Source organism: Nymphaea colorata, chromosome 2, assembly GCF_008831285.2.
Source record: "Nymphaea colorata isolate Beijing-Zhang1983 chromosome 2, ASM883128v2, whole genome shotgun sequence".
NCBI classification, from domain to species: Eukaryota; Viridiplantae; Streptophyta; class Magnoliopsida; order Nymphaeales; family Nymphaeaceae; genus Nymphaea; species Nymphaea colorata.
Window position 1 is genome coordinate 12,529,154 of NC_045139.1, and position 21,875 is coordinate 12,551,028.

The 21,875-nt window shown below is 37.6% G+C and overlaps 1 protein-coding gene across 1 annotated transcript; it reads right to left on the bottom strand.

The window, feature by feature from the left end:
- Positions 1-1,332: 1,332 nt before the first annotated feature.
- On the bottom strand, positions 1,333-21,256 carry LOC116249107 (sphingosine-1-phosphate lyase). The gene is made up of 16 exons (XM_050075889.1): positions 21,163-21,256; positions 15,230-15,539; positions 15,113-15,158; positions 14,855-15,006; positions 14,709-14,768; positions 13,331-13,555; positions 13,107-13,248; positions 12,946-12,996; positions 12,714-12,805; positions 11,410-11,536; positions 2,950-2,965; positions 2,430-2,537; positions 2,201-2,255; positions 1,958-2,104; positions 1,693-1,771; positions 1,333-1,598 (listed from the first exon to the last, which is right to left on the bottom strand). The coding sequence occupies exons 1-16, from the start codon at positions 21,254-21,256 to the stop codon at positions 1,476-1,478; spliced, it is 1,827 nt and encodes a 608-aa protein (XP_049931846.1). The 3' UTR covers positions 1,333-1,475.
- Between the last annotated feature and the right edge of the window lie 619 nt (positions 21,257-21,875).

Below are 21,875 nucleotides of genomic sequence, written 5' to 3' on the forward strand. Positions count from 1 at the left end.
ATAGGAAGAATCGCACTCTACAGGGTTACTCATGTGAGGCTACTTCTGTGTGCACGTCAAAGAGAGAGCCTTTTAAATTTTCTGTTAGTGGACGCCCTCCAACAACCTGAACACGAGACCTCATATTTTTTTCAGAATTAAGTACTAAGAATATCTGGAACTCAATAGAGGCTCATGCAAGCAAGATCCTGGACGCTACCAATTTCAGATAAGTTCCTGTTCCTAGTGAAAGACATTTCTCTTGTTGATGTCTCTCGTTTTATGGTTCACAAGTATTTAGGAAGTTATCAGACAATTACCTTTCACTAAGAGGTTAAAAATATTCGCTTTGCGATCAAGAAGTTGTGATGGTGAAAATCCAATGATGTTCTCGTTTTCCCTATGGGTGTGAGGCGGGATAATAGCATTTGTGTCCAATTCCAGACCGCTGTCGGCCTCAATAACGTCTAGGTTCAACACAAGTCCAAGCGCCACTTAGTCCACACTGTCGCTACAAGTGCCACAGTTTAAGTAGTACCAAGTAATAACTTCTTTTGACAAGCAATCGTGAACAGCAAAGGCATCAAAGAACCTAACAGATTCTTGACTGAACTGTTTGCAGGTAGCAAGCGCGTACCGTCGTTTCTATTACATGTAGTTAGTTGACGAGCAGTGTCTGGTTCATGCAGTCTTCACTATTTGGACAGTGCTAGATATCAATTGATAATGCGGCCTTGATCCTGGATTTACCTCAAAAATAATCTGACATTTTCAACAACATTGCTGGAATTCTCAGTCCCAATTAGCTCTAAGCGACCAGCTTCTTTATTTTGCACTTCAGATTGTTCCCATCGCTTTGTGCCAAACAGTATGCCACAGCTTTTGTTATTATGGAGAGAAATTGTTCATTTATACATGTCTCACTCATCCCATCAGTTACTGTTGCTAAGGCTACTCACATATAGCACGCGCATTAAGCCAGACTGAAATATGACAGAACCAGACCACGGGCAGTCAGTCAGGAGACTCAGGACAATGAGCCTCAACTAACGGTAATTGTAAACCACGTTCTGTCAGTTACACTAGTAAATAATTTATTTACTCAAGGATTATAAAAGCAATAATGAACTTGGAATTGTGCAAGACTATACTCGTGCTAACAGAACCAGCAGGTGATTTCTTTTCCTCTTTTTTTTTAACCAGCATGGTCTTACAGTCGAGCATCATTTTCCATACGTGATCCTCATCTTGCTTCAAAGAGGTCTAGTATACTGACCTATTCACAATAGGATGTCCCTCATTCAACAGCAAGCCCATGCCAACAAGGGTGCCAATCAATGAAGTCCGAGAAAATGAACCAATCACTTTTCATTAAATGGTAATAAAATATAATTACAGAGAAAAGTGCTTAATAATGCAAACGAGTAATGCAGCAAAGGCTTGCTGAATGTACGCTGATGCTTCTTGCATCAATATGCCTTGTGTTCCCCAAGCAATTAGTAAGTATTATCCATGTAAGCAATAATAAGATCCTTCACCATACCCCTGTCAGGCATTTTCTCTGCAGCACCATATATGGGAGCAAGGCCACCATCAAGTGAACCGGGGTTCTCTTTTACCTGCAGAAATTTTGGAACACCACAATAAAAACTCTGATTGAATATAAAAATAACGAGATACGAGGATACAGTGATTATGGACATAGAAGCTCACAATTTTTACAGATTGTCGTAAATCTCTTAAAAAGTGTTCAACGACTGCAATATGCTGGAGGGTGATGCAGATGTGAATGCTGATACAGATAAACAAATTATTAACACATACACACACACAGACACAACCAACCCCCACCCCCAACACACACACACAGAGAGAAAGAAAGAGAGAGATAGAGATAGAGAGAGAGAGAGAGAGAGAGAGAGAGAGAGAGAGAGCTCTCTTATAAATCCCACAAAGCTAAGGACATAACAAAGCTGACCTGCTTGGTCTCTGCAATGCATTCAAATGCCATCCTCTAGATGACATAATATCATTCACCTCAAATATGTTAATCTCATTTGAACCGAAAGCAACAACAGTCATATCTGGCCTTCCAACGATAAATAGCTCAGGTATTTCCTTAATCCTGAAAACTAAGAATAAAAGAAATTTAAGGGATAAATAAATCAAGTTTCCTTCCATCTATTATTTAAAGGGAATGTGAAGGTTCAAGAACACTTGCCCTTTCTGTATGCTCTTTGAAGCTTCCATGATTTTTCGTGTATTTTCAAGGTATCCTACAATCAAAAGAAACACAAAATAAAAAGAAATTTGTAACAAAGAACTGCAACAACTGATACAGGAAAAAAAAATGAAAGAAAAGACTGTAAAAAAAATGAAAGAAAAAAACTATGTAAAAGTACTGACTATTTTTCCATAAAGATGTTCAGATTATTCATACTTCCACTCACCTTCTAACCCCAATGACATCATAGCAGCCCAAGCTCCAGCGATCAAACCACCAGGCCTGCTACCAGCTACAGTTGGAGAAACATAAAGCCCACCAGACCATTCAGTAACTGGAAAAGGAAGGGAACCAATAGTCAGATGCCGCACAATCACGTTTAGTGATCCATACCATACAGAAAATCAGAGCAACAAGAAGAAACTGTTCGAGAAAACCTATAACTTTTCACCGAAAGATCCAGGTACGTCCCAATCACCAAAAGGACACCATAGACAGTAATGTGGTTCTTGGAACTGAACCAAGGCTACAGTATCACTGAAATGCACACTAAATGAGAGATAATGGATGCAAAGATGGCATTAAGTTCAGTAGCTTTAGATAAGCTTTAGCATGAGCAGTATAGCGATGCAGTTTTGACACCCAGGAGGAGGAAGAAGATTCAATCGACAAAATGTATTGAAGTATCTCCTGTGCAAAGAATTTAATTAATAGAAACCATGAAGGGCATCAATAGATAAACTTACCAGCGACAAATTGATGCTGTTGAATTGCAAAGAGCATAGTCGACAGCGCCAACAAAAATGTCACAAGGAAAAAGAAATTAGAAACCCTTAAAAATTGCAAGCAAAGGACAGATACAGACTGAAAGTAGATTGCACAAAAAGTGAAAATCAATTAATGAGAAAAATGACTCTGGAGATTGGAACTTTTTTCTTCTTTCTTTAACTGGGTTATACTTTAGACAGACCCCTACAAGAATATGAAAACAGACGCACAGAGGTTATCAAGTTCTTGACCTCTTTCAACTTGAATGCCTTAAGACAACCCTCTAGCCAGGTGGATTGGGCTTTCATTTGCATCTAGAGACTGACGTTCACCCAAAGATTATGATCAAGGTGCAGTCTTAGTTGTCAAGGCATCGCCTAGGCGATGCCTAGTCGTGGACTAGTCGTCAGTCCACATCCCTGTTCAGATTGTACGAAATGGATCGGGTCTGCCTAGACCTGATCCATCTTGCCCACACACCCAAACATAATCGGCGGTGGCATACTTGTAAATATTTGTTGTTTTCTGTATTTACTTGTAACATAAATTAAGTTATATTAATGACAAGGAGGAAAGGCCACGGTTGCTGCCCTCTTTTCTTTTCTCTTTCTCTATTGCACGTGCAGTCACCTCCTCCTCTTCTCCTCTTGCATCTACAAAAGATTTCATCCAATGGTTTGGCATTATATCTCAAAATCTTACATGGTATCAGAGATAGGTTGTTGCCACTGAGATTGTCCGATAAGAAGTTTTATTCTCTACCCTAATTTCTATTTTCTGCCCTACCCTAAAATTTCTGCCCAAATTTCTGTTTTTCTGCCCTAACCCTAAAATCTTTGACCTAACCCTAAAATCCTTGATCTCTGCTCTTGTTCTTGATGTTTGCCCTAATCTAAAATTCTCAGTTTTTCTGGTTGCTATCGTCTACCCTAGTACCTACCGTAAGCCTTCATCCTTGTACGTTTAGCCTCAAAATCAACCATGGACCATCACATCCGCAATTCTTCCATATTGTCCCACTTTCCTCTCTCAACTCATCTCCCAAAAGCTGAATCACACTAACTATTTGACTTGAAAACGTCAAATAGTCCCTTTCATCAAGAGTCGCCGTCTCTACGGGCATCTCAATGGCACCACACCTGCGCCACCCGAATGGATCATGCGAGAGGTGAAAAATGCTTCAGGGCAAATTCAAGAAACCATTGTTGAAATTAATCCTGAATATAAAACGTGGATGGCACATGATCAATCCCTTGTAGCATATATCACCTCCACATTATCAGAAGAAGTTTTGGCGGGCGTTGATGATGATCTTTCAACACTAGAGTTGTGGAATGTACTACTACCACGTATTCTCAAGTATCGGAAGCAAGATTTCTACAACTCAAGAGACAATTTCAAGATATCAAGCGAGGAACACGTTCAGTTTTGGAATACATACATGAAATAAAAAATGTCAGTGACCAGCTTGCAATCATTGGGCACCCAGGCAGTGACAAGGACAAGGTACAGCAGGCTTTGAGTGGTTTGGGTTCAGATTTTGATGTTTTCTGCACTGCTTTAGAGGTATTACATGTTCTTCTTTCTTTTTGAAGACCTCAAAGCAAAATTGATTCAACATGAAGCGAGTCGTGTACAGCGACAAGAATTATTTCCTTCTGGCAGTCACAATATGTTAAGTCATTGGGACCCATGCTTCAAGGAAGCCGTCCTAGGGTTTGGAACTCACAAGCAGGCATGGGGAGAGGTATTCTTCCAACGCCAAATACAAATGTTCAGGCAAATGTACCAAAAAGAATACCTACTTACTTTTATTACAATAAGAGAGGTCATGTGAAATCAGAATGTTGGCATAACCCTCAAAACAAGAGAAAACAAGTCAGGCGCGACAATAAGGCAGCAGGGTCAACTATATCGAACACGATTGCAGCATCGAACATTCCTACTGATGTGCAACGGATTTTAATGACAGCCTTGTCTAAAGTTAATCTTAAGCAAAATGAAGAAGGACAATGGTATGTAGATTCTAGTGATGCAGGTAAGCTTTCTAGTGCTCTCTCTTATTTAGATAAAGGCTCAATTGTCACAGGAGATGGTTCCCATCACAAAATATCACATATTGGAAATGCACACATATCAATGGCTCATTCCTCCATACCTTTAAAGATTGTTCTTGTTGTTCCAAACATCAAGAAAAATATCATTTTTGTGTCAAAGCTTATTGATGATACTATTCATCTATTGAGTTTACTCCTTCTTCTGTTTATGTCAATGATGCTCGAACCAAGAAGACATTCGTTGAGGGTGTACACAATGGAGACATGTACGCCATTGAAGAAGTTCCAAATGTGTCCAAGTCTTGTGTTTCAGATTCATCTTTTCCTAGTCATAGTGAAGTCAATATAGTAGAGTATGATAAGTCATCCATTTGGTATGGTCGTTTAATACATTGTAGTCGGTCTTTCATTCAAAGTCTTGTTGCAGACGGACTATTACAAAAGTCTAGTCTAATTCCAGTAAATGAGTTTAGCATGTGCTTAAGCTGTCATATTTATAAGAGTCATAATCTCCCTTTTCTGTCAATAAATAAGCGAGCTTCGAAGTTATTTGATACCATATATTCTTATGTTTGGGGACCTGCTCCTATTTCTTCTTCTTTCAGAAGTAGACATTATGTTGTTTTTATTGATTCTTATTCTCGTTACACTTGAATTACTTCATGAAAAGAAAATCAGAGGTTTTCCGCTTGTTCACTCAATTCCATGCCTTGGTCCAAAACAAATACTCTAGTAATATCGTGCATTTCCAATGTGATGGTGGTGGTGAGTTCATTTCAAATGATTTTACTGAGTATTTACTAAATCATGGAATCACTAAACAGACTTTCTGTCCACATACACCACAAAAGAATGGCATTGCTGAAAGAAAGCATAAACACATAGTTGAAAGTGCACTAAGTATGATGCATGACACAGATCTGCCCATGAATTTGCGGACTGAAGCTTTTCATATTGTTGTTCATGTCATTAATCGACTACCATTGTTTCTACTTGAAGGAAAATCTCTTTTCTTTATTTTACACTAAGAACAACCGAATTAAAATAAACTATGTCTTTTTGGGTGTGTTTGTTATGTACATGTTGATGTTTCCTTGAGAAATAAGTTTCAAGATCGAGTTGTTATGTGCAGATTTGTGGGTTATGCAGAAAATTATAAGGGCCATAGATGTTACAATCTAAAGACTGGGTGCGTGTATATTTCACCACATGTTGTTTTTGATGAGCTCAGGTTGAAGGATTTAAAGGAGCCACAGGCAACACTTAATGTAAGAGATGATGTATATGATTCATGGCTGAATGTTGAAATATTAGGCCAAGGGGCTGATACATTCCATGCACAAAGTGACAGAATTATTGATGAGTTCGAGACAGCCACAGATACTCAGTTGGACAGCACACCTTCATCTATTCAAACCAACATGTCTTCACCTACTCGGTTTTCAAGAGTAGTGTATACTCGACGATTATTTTCGATCATTTTCAGCAACTGCTCCAAAAACTGTCACTGCTTGTCCACGTAGATCAGAACGTGTGCGGCACCCTATTGATAGATGGGTAAGTTATGATAATTTCTCTTTGGATTTTCAGCTTTTTACGACAGAATTGAGCAAAAAAGTGGAGCCAAAATGCTATGAGCATGCATGCAAAAGCAAATATTGGGTCGAGACCATCAACAAAGAAATGGCTGCCTTGAATGAATGTCAAACTTGGGAGATTGTTCTTCGTCCAGATGGTAAGAATGTAGTGGGCTCAAAATGGGTTTACAAACTCAAGTACAAACCCGATGGCAGCATTGATAGATATAAGGCTCGTCTTGTGGCTAGAGACTTCACTCAGCAGTATGGGGAAGATTGCGATGAGACTTTCAGTCCAGTCATCAAGATGGGAACGATCTGTGTTATCATCTCTCTTGCAGTCTCACATAGATGGACTTTATATCAGTTGGATGTTAAAAATGTTTTCCTTCATGACTTTCTAAAGAAAGAGGTATACATGAAACAACCCTCAGGTTATGCTACCAATGATCTAACTCAGTGGGTGTGCAAATTACAAAACTCGTTGTATGGGCTTAAGCAGGCATCTCGCTCATGGTTCGATAAATTTTCTCTTCATATACAGCAGGCTGGTTTTCTCCGAAGTTCACTTGATCATTCTTTATTCATATATCATGTGGGTGAAGTTACCACTTGGCTACTCATATATGTAAATGACATAGTTCTTACTAGAAATTCTTCATGTCATATATCTCATGTTAAGGAGGTATTGAAACAAGAATTCAAGATGAAGGATCTTGGCGAACTACGGTATTTCTTGGGTGTTGAGCTTGACAGAAAATGTGACACATTAACTCTTATGCAACATAAATATACTCTTGATATTCTGGATAGAGCAGGTATGACAAATTGCAAGCCCATCAATACTCCTAGTGTTTTCAACACAAAACTGAATGCCTCTGATGGGAGTGATGCATACTCAAATTCTAGTTTCTATCGGAGTATAGTTGGCATGCTGCAAGATCTCACCTTTACACGTCCAGACATAGTGTATGCAGTGAATCAAGTATCTCAATTTATGCATGCCCCTACAGAAGGGCATATGGATGCTACCGAATGCATTTTGCGTTACCTTAAGGCTACTATTGGGGATTGACTCATTTACACAAGACAGTCAACTATTTTGAATGGACATAACATTTCCACCTACACTGATGCAGATTGGGCAGATGATCCAGAAGATAAACGATCAGTTTCAGGTTACTATCTCTTCCTTGATTCCAATCTTATTTGTTAGAGTAGCAAGAAACAGTATGCGGTTGCCAGATCTAGCACTGAGACAGAATATAGGGCAATGGTTGCACACACAGTTGAAGTCTCATGGTTACGTCATCTGCTTGGGGAACTCTCCCTTCCCATTGCTCAGTCATCTTTATTCTGTGACAACCAAAGTGCGATCAAGATTGCTTTCAATCATGTTCTACATAATCGCACTAAGCATATAGAGATTGATCAACACTTCATTCGTCAAAAAGTCGAGGAAGTCGAGATTGTCCCTACTTATATAGTTACATCTCAACAAGTAGCTGATTTTTTTACCAAGGGGATCACAGGGCACCATTTCTGGGAATTGAAGAACAAGTTGTGTATTATCAAACCTCATGCACAACTTGAGGGGGGGCTGTTAAGATTGTACGAATTGGATCGGGTCTGCCTAGATCTGATCCATCTTGCCCCCACACGCAAACATAATGGGCAGTGGTATACTTGTAAATACTTGTTGTTTTCTGTATTTACTTGTAACATAAATTAAGTTATATTAATGACAAGGAGGAAGGGCCACGATTGCTGCCCTCTCTTCTTTTCTCTCTCTCTATTGCACATGTAGTCACCTCCTCCTCTTCTCCTCTTGCATCTACAAAAGATTTCATCCAGTGGTTTGGCGTTATATCTCAAAATCTTACAATCCCATGCCTAAGTCCATCACTTAGGCGTAGGCATGCTGTCGCCTAGTCCATTTGGCATGCCTAGTACATTTGGAAGGTGACTTATCACCTTTAGATAAACGTGTGAATTAGTAAAGATAATGTTTTGGAAACTGATTAAGATAAACTTGGAAACAGTTTCAAAATCTGAAGGCATGTTTATCCAAAAAATATATTATATAGGCTATATGAAGGGGCTACTCTTTTCTGCCTTTCATCGTGGAACAACTTCTGCCACCTGCTGCTTGCTGCTGCGGCCAAAAAAACAGGTATGTAACTAGACTACTTGTTATATGTTACTCATATAGATTTTAGCTTAACCTGTGCTGCTGTGCATGATTTATATTTTCTTAGTCAAACGAATGCAGTTACTTTCTGTTAGAATGAATCATCAGATTTGTTAGTATGCTTGTTATGTAGAATAAAATCAATCTGCCGCCTGCAGTTACTTTCTGTGAGATTTTTGTTGTATTCTTTTCGATTTCATCCTCCATTGCATTCTTAATATTTCAGCAGCTTAATTGTTCTTTGGTGCTTTTCAATACCTGGAATAAGAAGGAATCTGTTATCTATTGTGAAAACTGATAGGTTAAACACTAGGGTTATATGTTCTAATATGTTATTTGTTGTAATTCTTTACTGCATACAGCAGCAATTTTTCTAAGGTTGATGCAACTTCAGTCTACTTTTGTATCTACTTCTGCATATTGTTGTTTTTAACTAGCCATCTATCTGCTAGATGTAGCCAGGCCTTCCCTCACAAATGTGGTTTTCTCTCTGTTAATATCTACTTCAGTTCACTTTTGTTACTTTGGTGCAACTTCAGTAACTGACTATCGCAGTTGACCTCCAATTGCACGATGGAATAATGTTGCCTAGCCAACATTCTTACAAAAACATTTGCTATGTATATACATACATACATATATATATATATATATATATATATATATATATACATACATACATACATATATGTATATATATATGTATGTATATAGGTATATATATATATATATGTGTGTGTGTGTGTGTTTCCTAATCAACCTGACCGTTTATCTTGTTTATCAGGGTTCTAATTATGGGCCCAAGCAATGTATTAAGGCAATGTTGATATTTAAAACATAAGGCATGATTGTTGAAAACTTGTACTTCCTTCCCTTTTTCCTAATTAGATTAGTAATTTTAGGTTTTAGTTTAGGCTTTTAGGTTTTCGAAGTTTGAATTAGAGATTCACTTCCTGAGATAGGGTGGATTGAATGAATGCAATGAAAAGCTTACCCTCTTTCATCTACATTGCACACTAAGGATTACACAGACGTATTTTGATACAGCAGCCTTGTGTGCCCTTGACAGACTTAGAAATTTGCAGATTTATTTCAATATCAAATGTAGTGTCAGGTTCGGTATTTCCATACCTGATGTCAATGCTAAAATCTGCAAAATTGGATTAAAGGAGGACGAGAAAGGCAGAACAATGAAAATTGTAAACCAGGAATAGATTTCAGAGAGGATGAAGCAGACCAAAAATTAGTTTCAGATCTGTCTTTACAAAAAAGGAGAAGAAAGATCAGACACATTAAGTATGAGGATTGAGGACTAACAGTATTACTGAGACAGATTTAAGAGGGATGAACAGAGAAGGAAACAGGTTTAAAAAGAGAAACAAGCTAGTCTTGTATGGCGGTATGGCAATAAAATGCACTTATTCGAGTTGAACTTGGTTCTTGTTGATAATTTCTATATACCCAGTCATCCATAGTAATCATAAATTCATAATTTCTATATATCCAGTCATCCATAGTGAGGTGAATGCCCCATCAAACTATCGAAGCCATGAACATCTTTACGAGGGTGTTTATATTGTAATATAAATTTTTAGATTATATATCGTATCATATATAACACTATTAGCATTATATTTAGTATGGTCGGTATGTACATCTTTATATTACATAACACTATTATATTTTGTATATTGTATGTACATCTTTAATTTACTATATATATGTTGTTATATATTACTTATATAACTATTACATTTTTTTTGTATTTACCTAAAATCTACAGACAGATGGATCAAGGAAGTTCAAGCAGTGCACATGGTTATACAAGTGAAGGTGAAGATCAAGTACAGCAGCAGCCATGGCCTAATAATGTCTTTGTTCCAAAATCAGCTGAGCCTACATGGTGGTGGGCCTATTGCACAAACAAGAGTAACATGAACGCAGTCACGCGTGCGACATGTAAGAGGGTGTTGCATGGTGGAATTCACCGAATTAAGCAACATCTTGGATGCTTTTTAGGCAAGGCGAGCCTAGATGCCTGGAGCCTAGGCAGCGCCTGGCTGCCTTGACAACTAAGTGTGCAGTAAAGGGACAACTTTTTCTAATGCCCATGTTACCAACACATTTTATGTAGGGATGTAAGCAGTTCTGGATTCCAGTTGGATCAAGCTTTTAATAAATTCGACTAATCAGCTTCCATTTAATTGGATTCAAATTTGGTCTCAGATTCAAACCCTGTCTTTTAGAACCAAATCCCGACCCAACTAGCATAAGATCCTATCTTCGTATGCAATTGGTCATTTTTATCAGATCCCAGTTTGATATTGGACCCGGATTCCATTCGGTTATAAAACTGTATACTGATTCTGGATCCATTAGTAATAGCTGGATTTCTTTACCAGATTTTACTGCACAGATTCAAAATTGCCTCAATAATCACATATATTCAATCCATTTATACCCCTCCTTTTATGGGCCAACCAGAACCCACTTAGTCATGAAGTCAAACTTATCCAATCAATAGTATGGATTATTGGGAAAAAAAAACAACCTGAAAAAAAAGCAGCAACATTTATTGTAAAACCAATGCATGGTCTATAGAGGGAATCTTGCCTTACGGATCTCACGATTTCTATACAACACAATGCTTGTACCCTTTGGACCTAATCCATATTTATGCACATCCGCAGAAATTGATGTCACTCCCTCCACAGAAAAATCAAAAGGAGGAATTGGATACCTGCAGGGGAAACGCAGAGCACAAAGAATAAAGAAATAATCAATGCCTGGTTGACTTAGTTATCCTGGAAACCACACCATGTCAACACAGCTGGACAGATGCAGTTGTGGAACTGGCACAGCGATTAGAGGACAAACTCTAATCATCGCGGAAATCCCACCAAACAATAATAGAATGGAAAGAATTATGTAAAATAGAAAGGAAGGAACAAACGAATTAATCAAACCTAGGTTTCTTAGTAACATGCTAATCCCCAGAAGAGAGAATGTATCCTTTGAATATGGCTGGTCTTGAATGTTGGATCCAATGACAAGATCCATAATCTAAATAAAAGAATTATATAAAAAAACACTAATAACTCTGTGTCAGGGACACAGAAAAATCATAGTCTGCATTTTTTTGGTCGATTTCAGTGTACTTTAGTAATTTATATTTTATATAAATAATCAAAATATATGGATGCTTGCCTACAATCTTATTTTTGCTTATATATATATATATATATATATATAAACACTAATAGCTCTGTGTCAGCGACACAGCAAAATCATAGTCTGTCTTTTTTTGTTCTATTTTGGTAATTTAGTCCTTTATATTTTATATAAACAATCAGACATATGTTTGCTTGCCTAAAATCTTATCTTTGCTTATAATATATATATATATATATATATATATATATAGAGAGAGAGAGAGAGAGAGGAGCTGAAATCCACCCAGCCATCTTGAGCTCCATCCAATCAAGGCAGCAGCCTGCCTTGAGAGGCCAAAGGATTTTCCCGTCCAAATCTGGATGGAGAAATCCACAAATCCTATACATATATATTAGGGTCGTGCACCCTCACCAGTGTCTGCACCCACCCCACATGACATAGGCTAACAATCACAGGTCTAGCTACTACGCTAATTTATGCACATACTGAATGCGCCAACAGTCCAAACCGATTGATTGCATTTTATAAATAATATATGCAGAAGAACAGCTTCATAACAGTGTTATAAGTTGGGTAGATTCAAACACCTAAACTGGAGAAGCAAAATCCATCTATGAGCAGGTCAATATACATAGAGCACAAATTCAAAAGTCTATAGTCTCCTTGCACAATTAGGTCCGCGGACATTTTGGCCTCTCATTTTTCTACTAAATGGTAAATTAGATGCAAATCATGAAGCATACCCAAGTTTACGAGCAAAAGGCAACACAAAGCCACCAAGACAAAGGTCCACATGAAAGCAAATGTCGGACTTAGATGCCAAATCACCGAGCTCCTGTGAAAGTCAGCAACAGGCATGATGCATATCAATTTGGAAAGAGAAAATTTTATTAGCAATTGTTAACATACATCATATCATATCAGAGGACATTCATCACAATTCTGAAGACTACAATTGACTGGAAAATCACATACTTCAATAGGGTCAATAATACCATGTGGAAACCCAGGAGCAGAACCAACAATCTGTGGAGAACAAAAGTTAACAACTTTATTTTTGTATTAATAACTCTGGAAAGAATGTAAATCTATTGGAGAAAAGGTTGAGAGAAAGAAGGAAAGCATTGAATATGTACCATAATTGTGTTCTTGTTTATAAAGCGTTTGATTTTCTTCACGTCAGCCTGGAATTCTGCATTAACAGGGACTCGCCAAAGTTTGATTTTAAAATATTGAGCAGCTTTGTCATATGCAGAGTGAGCAGACTCAGGAATCACCCTGTATTAAAAACAATTAGACATGAAAAAGAGATCCAGGCTTTATATCTTTAGAGTCATAAAGGAGTTGAAATTCAACCAACATTTCCGGGCATGTGATTCCCTTTTTTATTCTCATATAATCACGTGATGTCTTCACTGCAAGCAATATGCTTTCAGTGCCACCAGATGTCATATTACCACATATCTGTCCTCCAGAAGCCTTCTCTCTACTCCCAAGAAGTGAAGCTGTCATGGATATCACTTCCCCCTCAAATCGGGCCACACTTTGGAATATGTCCACATGTAAAGGATTGGTATGTGCAAACCTGAAAATCCAAAAGGAGATTGGTGAGGAAGCCAAATACACAGACAAACTCAAGTAATGGACACCAACAACCATTTTAGGATTCGGCCAGAAGCAAAAAATACTTTCCCTGTGAAAGTAGGCATATCAACTAACCACATGATCTGCATCATCGGAGTTATTATTTCTTAAACCATATCCATAAAATAAGAGCCATAGCGCTTAGCCAAACAGAAGCGTACACTTCACAATCCTGAGTAGGAGTAATGAGCTCACGTCATACACATATTCGGACTATTCAAGAAAGCATAGCTCAATACGTATCACTAGAGAAAGTTTAAGAACGTCACACTCAGCATAAATGAAATACATGCAGCACAAGGCCTGCTTTAAGACATGCCTAGAATTGGAAGTGCTGCAACAAGCCATTTCAACATGTTAACAATTAAAGCACAAGAAAATGCTCGTACAAGAGCATCCTTTCGCTCCCATCGGAATAAACTCGCCTCTGAAGCACTGCAGATAAGTGGGTAAACCATATTTTAAGCAGGGATTTCGACCATACGATGGGTGGAGTAAAGCTGTGTCGAAAGCAATAGAACTGAGTTACATGGGTTGTTGGAAAAAAGAAGACACCCAATTCCAGTAATTGACAAGAATAAGGAGGAGAATTGGCCAACTCCCTGCTGGAAAGGAGTAAAATCTTAAAAAACCCCTTGAGCGTCGAAACGCCATCTGAACGCTTTTGTTCCAAACAGCTGCCGTTAGCTCCACGCAGAGCATCCTTTGAGAGGTGTTCGAGATTCTTGAGCTAAGCATTTGAAGCAAAAACTTGGACAAACGAAGCAGGATATTATATTTATGTCAGTCAACTAGAAAAGTAGGTACATACAGACGCCTCATAAATGAGACAAAGACATGCAACTATTTTACCATTCAGAGCAGATACATACATTAATGGCACGAGTCATGACAAACGGAAAGGAAGAGCTAACAAGATAATACGAACAATACGTAGTTCAATTTCACGTATCCTATGTTGGCATGAGCACTACTTCATTACTTCACATGTTCCCACAACCGAAACCATTGCAGACCATCACTGCATCAGACCAAAAAAATATATAGAGAGAGAAATAGGATATAAGAGAGAAGAAAAAGAAAGGGCTACCAACATCGAATACGCATCGTTCGTCAGCGCAAAATGGCCCTCTGATTCATGACCACCAATATACCTGCAACTCAAAACACAAAAGTTCAAACTCCCCACCGTCCAAATGACCGCAGCTATGACCAAAGCAAACATTCCATGCCGACATACACCGTGCCGGAGCATTTCTCTCTCCATGCAACGTCCTTCCTCTTCTCGGCCTCCAATTCCTCTATAACGCCACTCCCCAACCCAACCCTTGGCAGTTCCGATCTCCAGCTCTCCTTCTTAGACTTCACACTCGCACTAAGCTTCTCAACGACCTATGAAATTCCAACAAAACCCAGAAATCAATCCAAAGAAAATATAAAAAGAAAGAAAAATCTTATAAGATGGAAAGAAATCCCAAGGGCGCATCTTCGATCCAACCTTCTTCTTCTCTCCTTCAATGTACTTCTTCACGCTCGGGATCAATCTGCGAAGAACAAATCTGTTCAGCAACAGAAGTTACGAAATAAGCAGTCAAACCTGTACATGAGCTCTTACTTGATCGCCTTCACACCCAGTTGGACGATGGGACCCCGGAGTCCGTTCTCGCGCACGAAGCACAAGACGAGGTGGACGAAGCGAGCAAGAAGGAGAGTAAGAATCGGAGACACGAGGAGGACGATTGGCTCGAACCGAGATAAGAAATCGTTAGCAGAGTTTCTGTAATGGAGAATCCTTCCCTCTTCCATTGGAGGGAGAGAGAGAGAGAGAGAGAAAGCAGGTTCAGAGGGATACAGAGAGAGAAGGGAAGAAACGCAATCTCGAACGTCCTGCCACACTGGGACCTTTTGGCGGTTTCCTTGTCTTTCTTAACGTGGGCATCCCTCTATTGCTTGCTGATCTTTAAATTTGCAAAAGAACATGCTTGGTAATTTGAGAATAGCGTGCTTAGCACGATATTTTCAATATCCGCATGATCATATGAAAAATTGTTTGTATATTTGAGTCTTTTGTTTTGAACCATTTGGATCAATAGATATCGCGAGTTTTATTTGAGGCTTCATGTATGAAGGTGTAAATTAACATTCGAATTCGAATAATTTAAGTAGACGAAAAAATCTTCTAGCCAATTTGGTTAGAGACAAAAGCATTTTGAATACATTACATTAAAATATGGTTTTTATAAACATTAGAGGAGCTACATGCCACAAAATTTTTATTTATTTTTACATAAATGTCTTATAATTATTTATTTATTTACATATATATTGTGCTAGCTTTATAAATGAAAATTCATTACACAATGCCCCCATAGTCAAAGAAAGAAAAATTGGTAGTTCCCTTTCAAGGTCAATCACGATTACGTACGCCAGTTTAGATAGCGTGCCCGCAAAGTATGCTCGTTCGAGAGTGACATGATTTAAGCATTTTGATTTATTTCTTTTTACCTTTTAAGAAGCTTAGCTGATGATGATGATTCGGGTGATAGACAAATATGGTTGCTGCCTTTTAAAACATTTGCAGGACTCGTGGCGTGTTTCTCCTTAAACAAAGGCATTACCCGCAACTAACTTAGATACTCTAAGTTCATATTCTCTGCTATGCTTTCTCATAATTAAAAATATCAAACATGAACTATTATATTTTTTGTTTATAAAGCGTGGGTCTTCCTTCTAGTATGCAATCTCTTAACAACAAGAATATTCCCGAAGTGTCCAATGAAGATTCACAAAACACTAGAACTATTGGAAGTTGGCACAAGGGTTAGGTGACCCAGTTCAAAATCGACTACGAGATCCACTTTAGAGTTGCAGGTCTCTATCTAAATCCGAAGTTCAAATTGGATCAAGGGGAGATCGGGCTAAGCCGGATACAATCAACGATGCGTAACACTGTTGTCAAGGTTGGGCACAACACGACATTTCGGCACAGATTGCGTTCCTTGCTCACAACCCGATTCAGTTTCAAACCCGTTCAGTTGGATCTGGTTGATCATTAGGAAGAGAGCCTATTAAGCCTGGGATGAAAGAAAATTTACATTACCTGTGCAGGGGCTAATAGGATGATAATGAAGTATTTGGTTCAAATTATTTCCAACTTTAGATTGGCTCATGTTTGTTTATGAACATGGATAGGAATTTTATATATGGGGGCTCACCAAGATGCATGCTTTTATCTACAAGTGACTCTGCGGGAGCATATGGTTCAAAATAATTTTGATTCCTTCTCAACACTTATTAGCAATTTGGGAAGGGAAGGTGGTTTTATAGTGTTTTAGAAGGAAGGAAGCAATACCTTGTTGTTTTGGAGCTTGTAATTGTCCATGAAGACATGTTTCTTAATTTGTCGTTATATTTTTTTAATGTTTAATTAAGGGAAATCTCCTTATGTATAAAACCCTTAAGACCATACCCTTATGACTCCAAGGTTTTATCTTACTTTGGAGCCTAACTAGACCTACGGTGTATCCTTCAAATTGAGTATAGCGAACATAACAGTGTCCATAAGATTGAAATTTGTGAACTGCCTTGCTGCCGGGTTGCTCTATGGCCCTTGAGGCATATTTATATTGCTAAAGGAAATTATTAGATTTTGTGCTTCCAAATCTCAAGATAAGAAAGGAGGTATGCTACAGTAGTAAAAAATCTGTTTGTCTTCTATTTATTACACGTTATATGTAAATTTTTGTATGTACTAAATTGCTCATTGAATTGGCAAAAATGGGTGTTTTTCCTCCCCCGAGGTTACAATGACTCGTGAAAAAACAAGCAGAGGAGTATACACGCAAATAGACCTGGCCATGTTGGCAACATATGAACCCAATCATCCATCTCATGAATTGGAATCTGTTGAGCAAGATCTGATAAAGAAATTTGGATCCAATTGCTAATTGGATTTCAATTTCATATACATTAAATCATATAGGGTCTTATATGAATTTTGCTAACTTTTTACTTGAGTTATTTAAAAATTAATTTTCACCCTCTAACAAAAAAAAAAAAAACTGTCAATGCTTGAATTAATTTTTAAATTAATTTTTACATTTTGAATTAATTATATGTTTTTATCATGCTTCAACTTGCACATTGATGTCGCTCCATCTTTTGCACCCAGTCAAAACGGATAGGAATTGTCAATGAATCGGATTTGATTTGAATCCGATACCCAATCATCCATCTCATGAATTGGAATGTGTTGAGCAAGATCTGATAAAGAAATTTGGATCCAGTTGCTAATTGGATTTCAATTTCATATACATTAAATCATATAGGGTCTTATATGAATTTTGCTAACTTTTTACTTGAGCTATTTTAAAAACTAATTTTTACCCTCTAACAAAAAAAAAAAAACTGTCAATGCTTGAACTAATTTTTAAATTAATTTTTACATTTTGAATTAATTATATGTTTTTATCATGCTTCAACTTGCACATTGATGTCGCTCCATCTTTTGCACCCAGTCAAAACGGATAGGAATTGTCAATGAATCGGATTTGATTTGAATCGGATATACCCATAAATGAATTAAGGAAAAGTCATCATTTAATGTCATCTGAACTTGATAAAATTTATGTTTATATCTAAATTCAAATTTGAATTTTGGATCAAAGTTTGCCTTGACTTTCAAAATGTAAAAGCATTGTATATATATGATATTTATGTAAACTAAATCCGATTGTTATTTTAATTCTGCATCCAATTTCTGATTTCTTAATCAGATAAATTTTTTTTTGTCATTTTTAATTTAAATCAAATATATTTATTTGATTCAAATCAAATACATTAACATCCTCTCCGCCACGCCATCCATCGAGCGAGGCCGCACACCAGATGCACCGATATTCGCAACGCTGGTTTATGCGGGCGCCCGCGGAAGTAGGCAGGCGACCGAAGCAGCAACCCCACAACATGACGTCATGGGTTACATGGGACCAGTGACGGGCGCCGCACCGACTGAAAATGACGTCATGGCTTGCAAAACAACACCGGAGCAATTCAAGGGGGAGTTGGATTCGACTTCCCTCGACTCACGGGTTTTACCTTTAGCCCACAAATTTCAGTCTACCAATACTTGCGCCTCCCTAATAATTTATTCATCTCTCCTTTTTTTTAGTTCTCTTTCCATGTCTTGTAATTCAAAGAGTCTTCAAGTTTTAACTTTGGTCGCTGTTGTCCAAAAGAGAGCGCAAGGTAATGAGTTGGAAAGATTTCTGGAATCGACTTTGTTTAATTCTAAGCTATTTAAGAAGAAGATTCCTCTTTTTTTTTTTTTTAACTACTTGGAAATATATAAAGAGAGAGAATCTCCATGGATTAAATAACTCTCTCTCTCTGAGGCTGAGGCTGATCACCCCAGATGAACGGCGCAAGGGACTTCATAGAATAGAAGTATGGCGGAGATGAAGCTTTTCGTTGGTAATATTATATAATGGATTTATCAACATCTCTTTTATCTTTTATTATGATACTTTTAGCAAAGCGTCGTGCTTCAGTCGCGATACCGAACGACAAAAATTTACTCGATTGTTTTATATTGCTAATCATATTATTTAAATTGGCTCACGTAGTTATTTCACTTCATATGTGCTGACATTTTCTCTTTTTGAAGAGGACCGGTAAGAGTTAAAACTGTCTGCCACCATCAGATACAAGCGCCGGTTGTCCTTTTTCTATTCAATAAAGCGATGAGAGAGTCAGAGAGCCATTGAATTTCAAAGAGAAGTCCACTGTTTAATGCAGGCTCCCTGAAGTCGCATTTGGAAGCTTAATTAATTGATTCACGATGTAAGATTATCCTGTACGAGAATTTGTCCAGTCCAAGCAGTTTTTATGATATAAGTTTATCCAAGCACAAGAATTACTCCAATCCAAGAACAATTGCCTTTTTGTACATAGAACGTGAAGCAACAACACCTTGTTTTTTTGGAACACCTATTTTCGTGTTGGCAAATAAATGGCCTCTACCAACACATTTGATGATTGATCTAATTAAATGCTGTTATCATTATAATAAATGAAAGGTTTTATAGAATGTGAGAAGTTGGGATGAAGTGGGAGCTGGGGAAGATACTTCGAAGAGGCAAAAGCCTTTTCTTTCTACCTCGAGGTTTACGGCTGTTTCAGGACTTAGGTGAGGAAGAAATCACCTATCAAACGCATGACCTATCGTTCAACCCATCTTACCTCTCTCCCACTTTACTTTCAAGAGTCCCTTCTCTCTGTCCCTACAAAATATATGATTTTTAGTGGCTTTCAACAAGTGTCACTGAACATCTTTTGTGGGGTATAACAAATGCCACCAAAATCTCAAGATCAAAATCTTGGTTTTTAGCTAAATATCAGGATTAAAATCTAGCGTTTAACAAAGCACATGCTTTTTTTTTTTAGAAAATTTAAATTTAGGTCTGACCTGGTTACTACTTTTTTTTAGAATTTTTTTTTTTTAGAAAATTTAAATTTAAACTCCGATTACAGATTACTACTTTTTCAAGTAGCCCTTTGAATTGTTCACCATCCATCCATCCATCCACCAGCCATTCATTTGAATGGATACCAAATTATTCCTTACAATCAACATATGAGAAGACCTGGTTATGCTCGGGAAGACCACCTCCATCAAAAGCCATACATTCACCATTACCTTCTAGTTCAGGTTTCGGAGAACTGATGCTGGGGTTACCTCGAAATTTATTGACAAAAAAATGTGAGAGTAATTACATCAAAAATATGATTATGTCATACAGACAGTGGGCACTATGCACTCTTTTGAGCTGATGAAACACCTCACCTCAAGTGCTGGGTCATCTCTAAGACAAACCAGATTGTATTTGGGGAGCCACCCCATAACCTGTTGTACAAAAATCTTCTTTGCAGCAACGATTGATGAAACTCCCATTGTTACAAATCACCTCGACCACACCTTTAGACTTAGTCAATAGCTCTACCTCCATTACTCCAACAAGCAATGCAAAAAATGTAACGCCCCTAGAGCTATCACATTCCTGCTGTCATTCTTAAGGTACACTGCAGGATATTATATACTATAGGAAGTTCCACCTTGAAATGGAAGTTATCATGAAGGAAACTTATTCCAATCCTTTCCTTTTTCACAGAAAAATGTGGAAGTTGTTTGATTTAAAAGGGCACTGCCAGCAATAGAAAAGAATTGCACTCCTATGCGATAGCTTAAGTGGAGGCCTCTTGTTGACATTGGTTAGAAATATAAGGTCCTGGATTAGAGAAAAGAATCCGCACGCATTTAAAAGCGTAATAAACATAAGGGCAAGCCTTAAAATGACATTTTCGAAATTTAACGGCTTATGAGAAAACATTCATTTAAAAAGAAGAAAAAAAAAACTATGGTTATACAAATTTTGACAGTGAAAAAAAGACTAGGGTCAGATGAGTCGAGTTCCGGTGGGTTTAGTAAAGCCGTATTAGAGAAAGTAAAACGAAGAGCTGCTTCGAAAATAGATCTTTTCCTAAAACCACCTCCATCCTTTTCTGTATTACTCGGAAATTCTCCAACGGTTTTCCTGAAACCCGCAGCTCCGCAAGCGGTATCTTCAACACCTTTTCTCAACATCGGTAAAATAAAATAAAATAAAATAAAAAAAAACTCTCTCTCTCTTCAAACAAATCCACATCCGGAACAAAATAAGCCAACCTAAAAAAATTGACAGTCATTTTTAAGTAATTTAACATTAATATATTGGTTTATACTGGCCTGCGTATGAGCCATTTAACTTTGTCTATTTGTGGATACGTGTCAATTTAGACAATGAACTTTGTCTTTGTGATAGTGAGATTTCACTGCGAACATTCAAAGCAGGTAGATACCTTTGGGATATACTCTTACATTTATAAATAGGTGAATTCTACACTTTGTCTTTGTGATAGTGAGATTTCCCTGCAAAGGTCAGATACCTTTGGGATATACTCTTACATTTATAAATAGATGAAGTCTACTTCCAAGTTAAAGTATAAAATTATTTCACTACTTAGTATCCACAGGGGCGAAGTGAAGAAGGGGTCAGGCTTGATTCCATCTTAATTTTTTTTAAAAAAAACTTACATGTCTTATATAAAAATTTTAAAAAATGATATTTCTGCTCTTGTCAAAATTTAAAACTTTTAATTGGGCCCCTCTCCCTCACAAAAATTTTTGATTCTACCCTTGAATACGACACAACTATAAGCCAAAG

Bases quoted from the DNA above. Each gene is read 5' to 3' on its own strand.
- LOC116249107 (XM_050075889.1), bottom strand. From the start codon at position 21,256: ATGTTGAGAAAAGGTGTTGAAGATACCGCTTGCGGAGCTGCGGGTTTC. The intron at 13,556-14,708 runs GTTGGTAGCCCT...TTGGATTTTCAG, and splicing joins ACGAACGATGCGTATTCGAT to GTTTGCACATACCAATCCTT. The intron at 1,772-1,957 runs GTCAGCTTTGTT...TATCTGTATCAG, and splicing joins GCATTGCAGAGACCAAGCAG to CATTCACATCTGCATCACCC.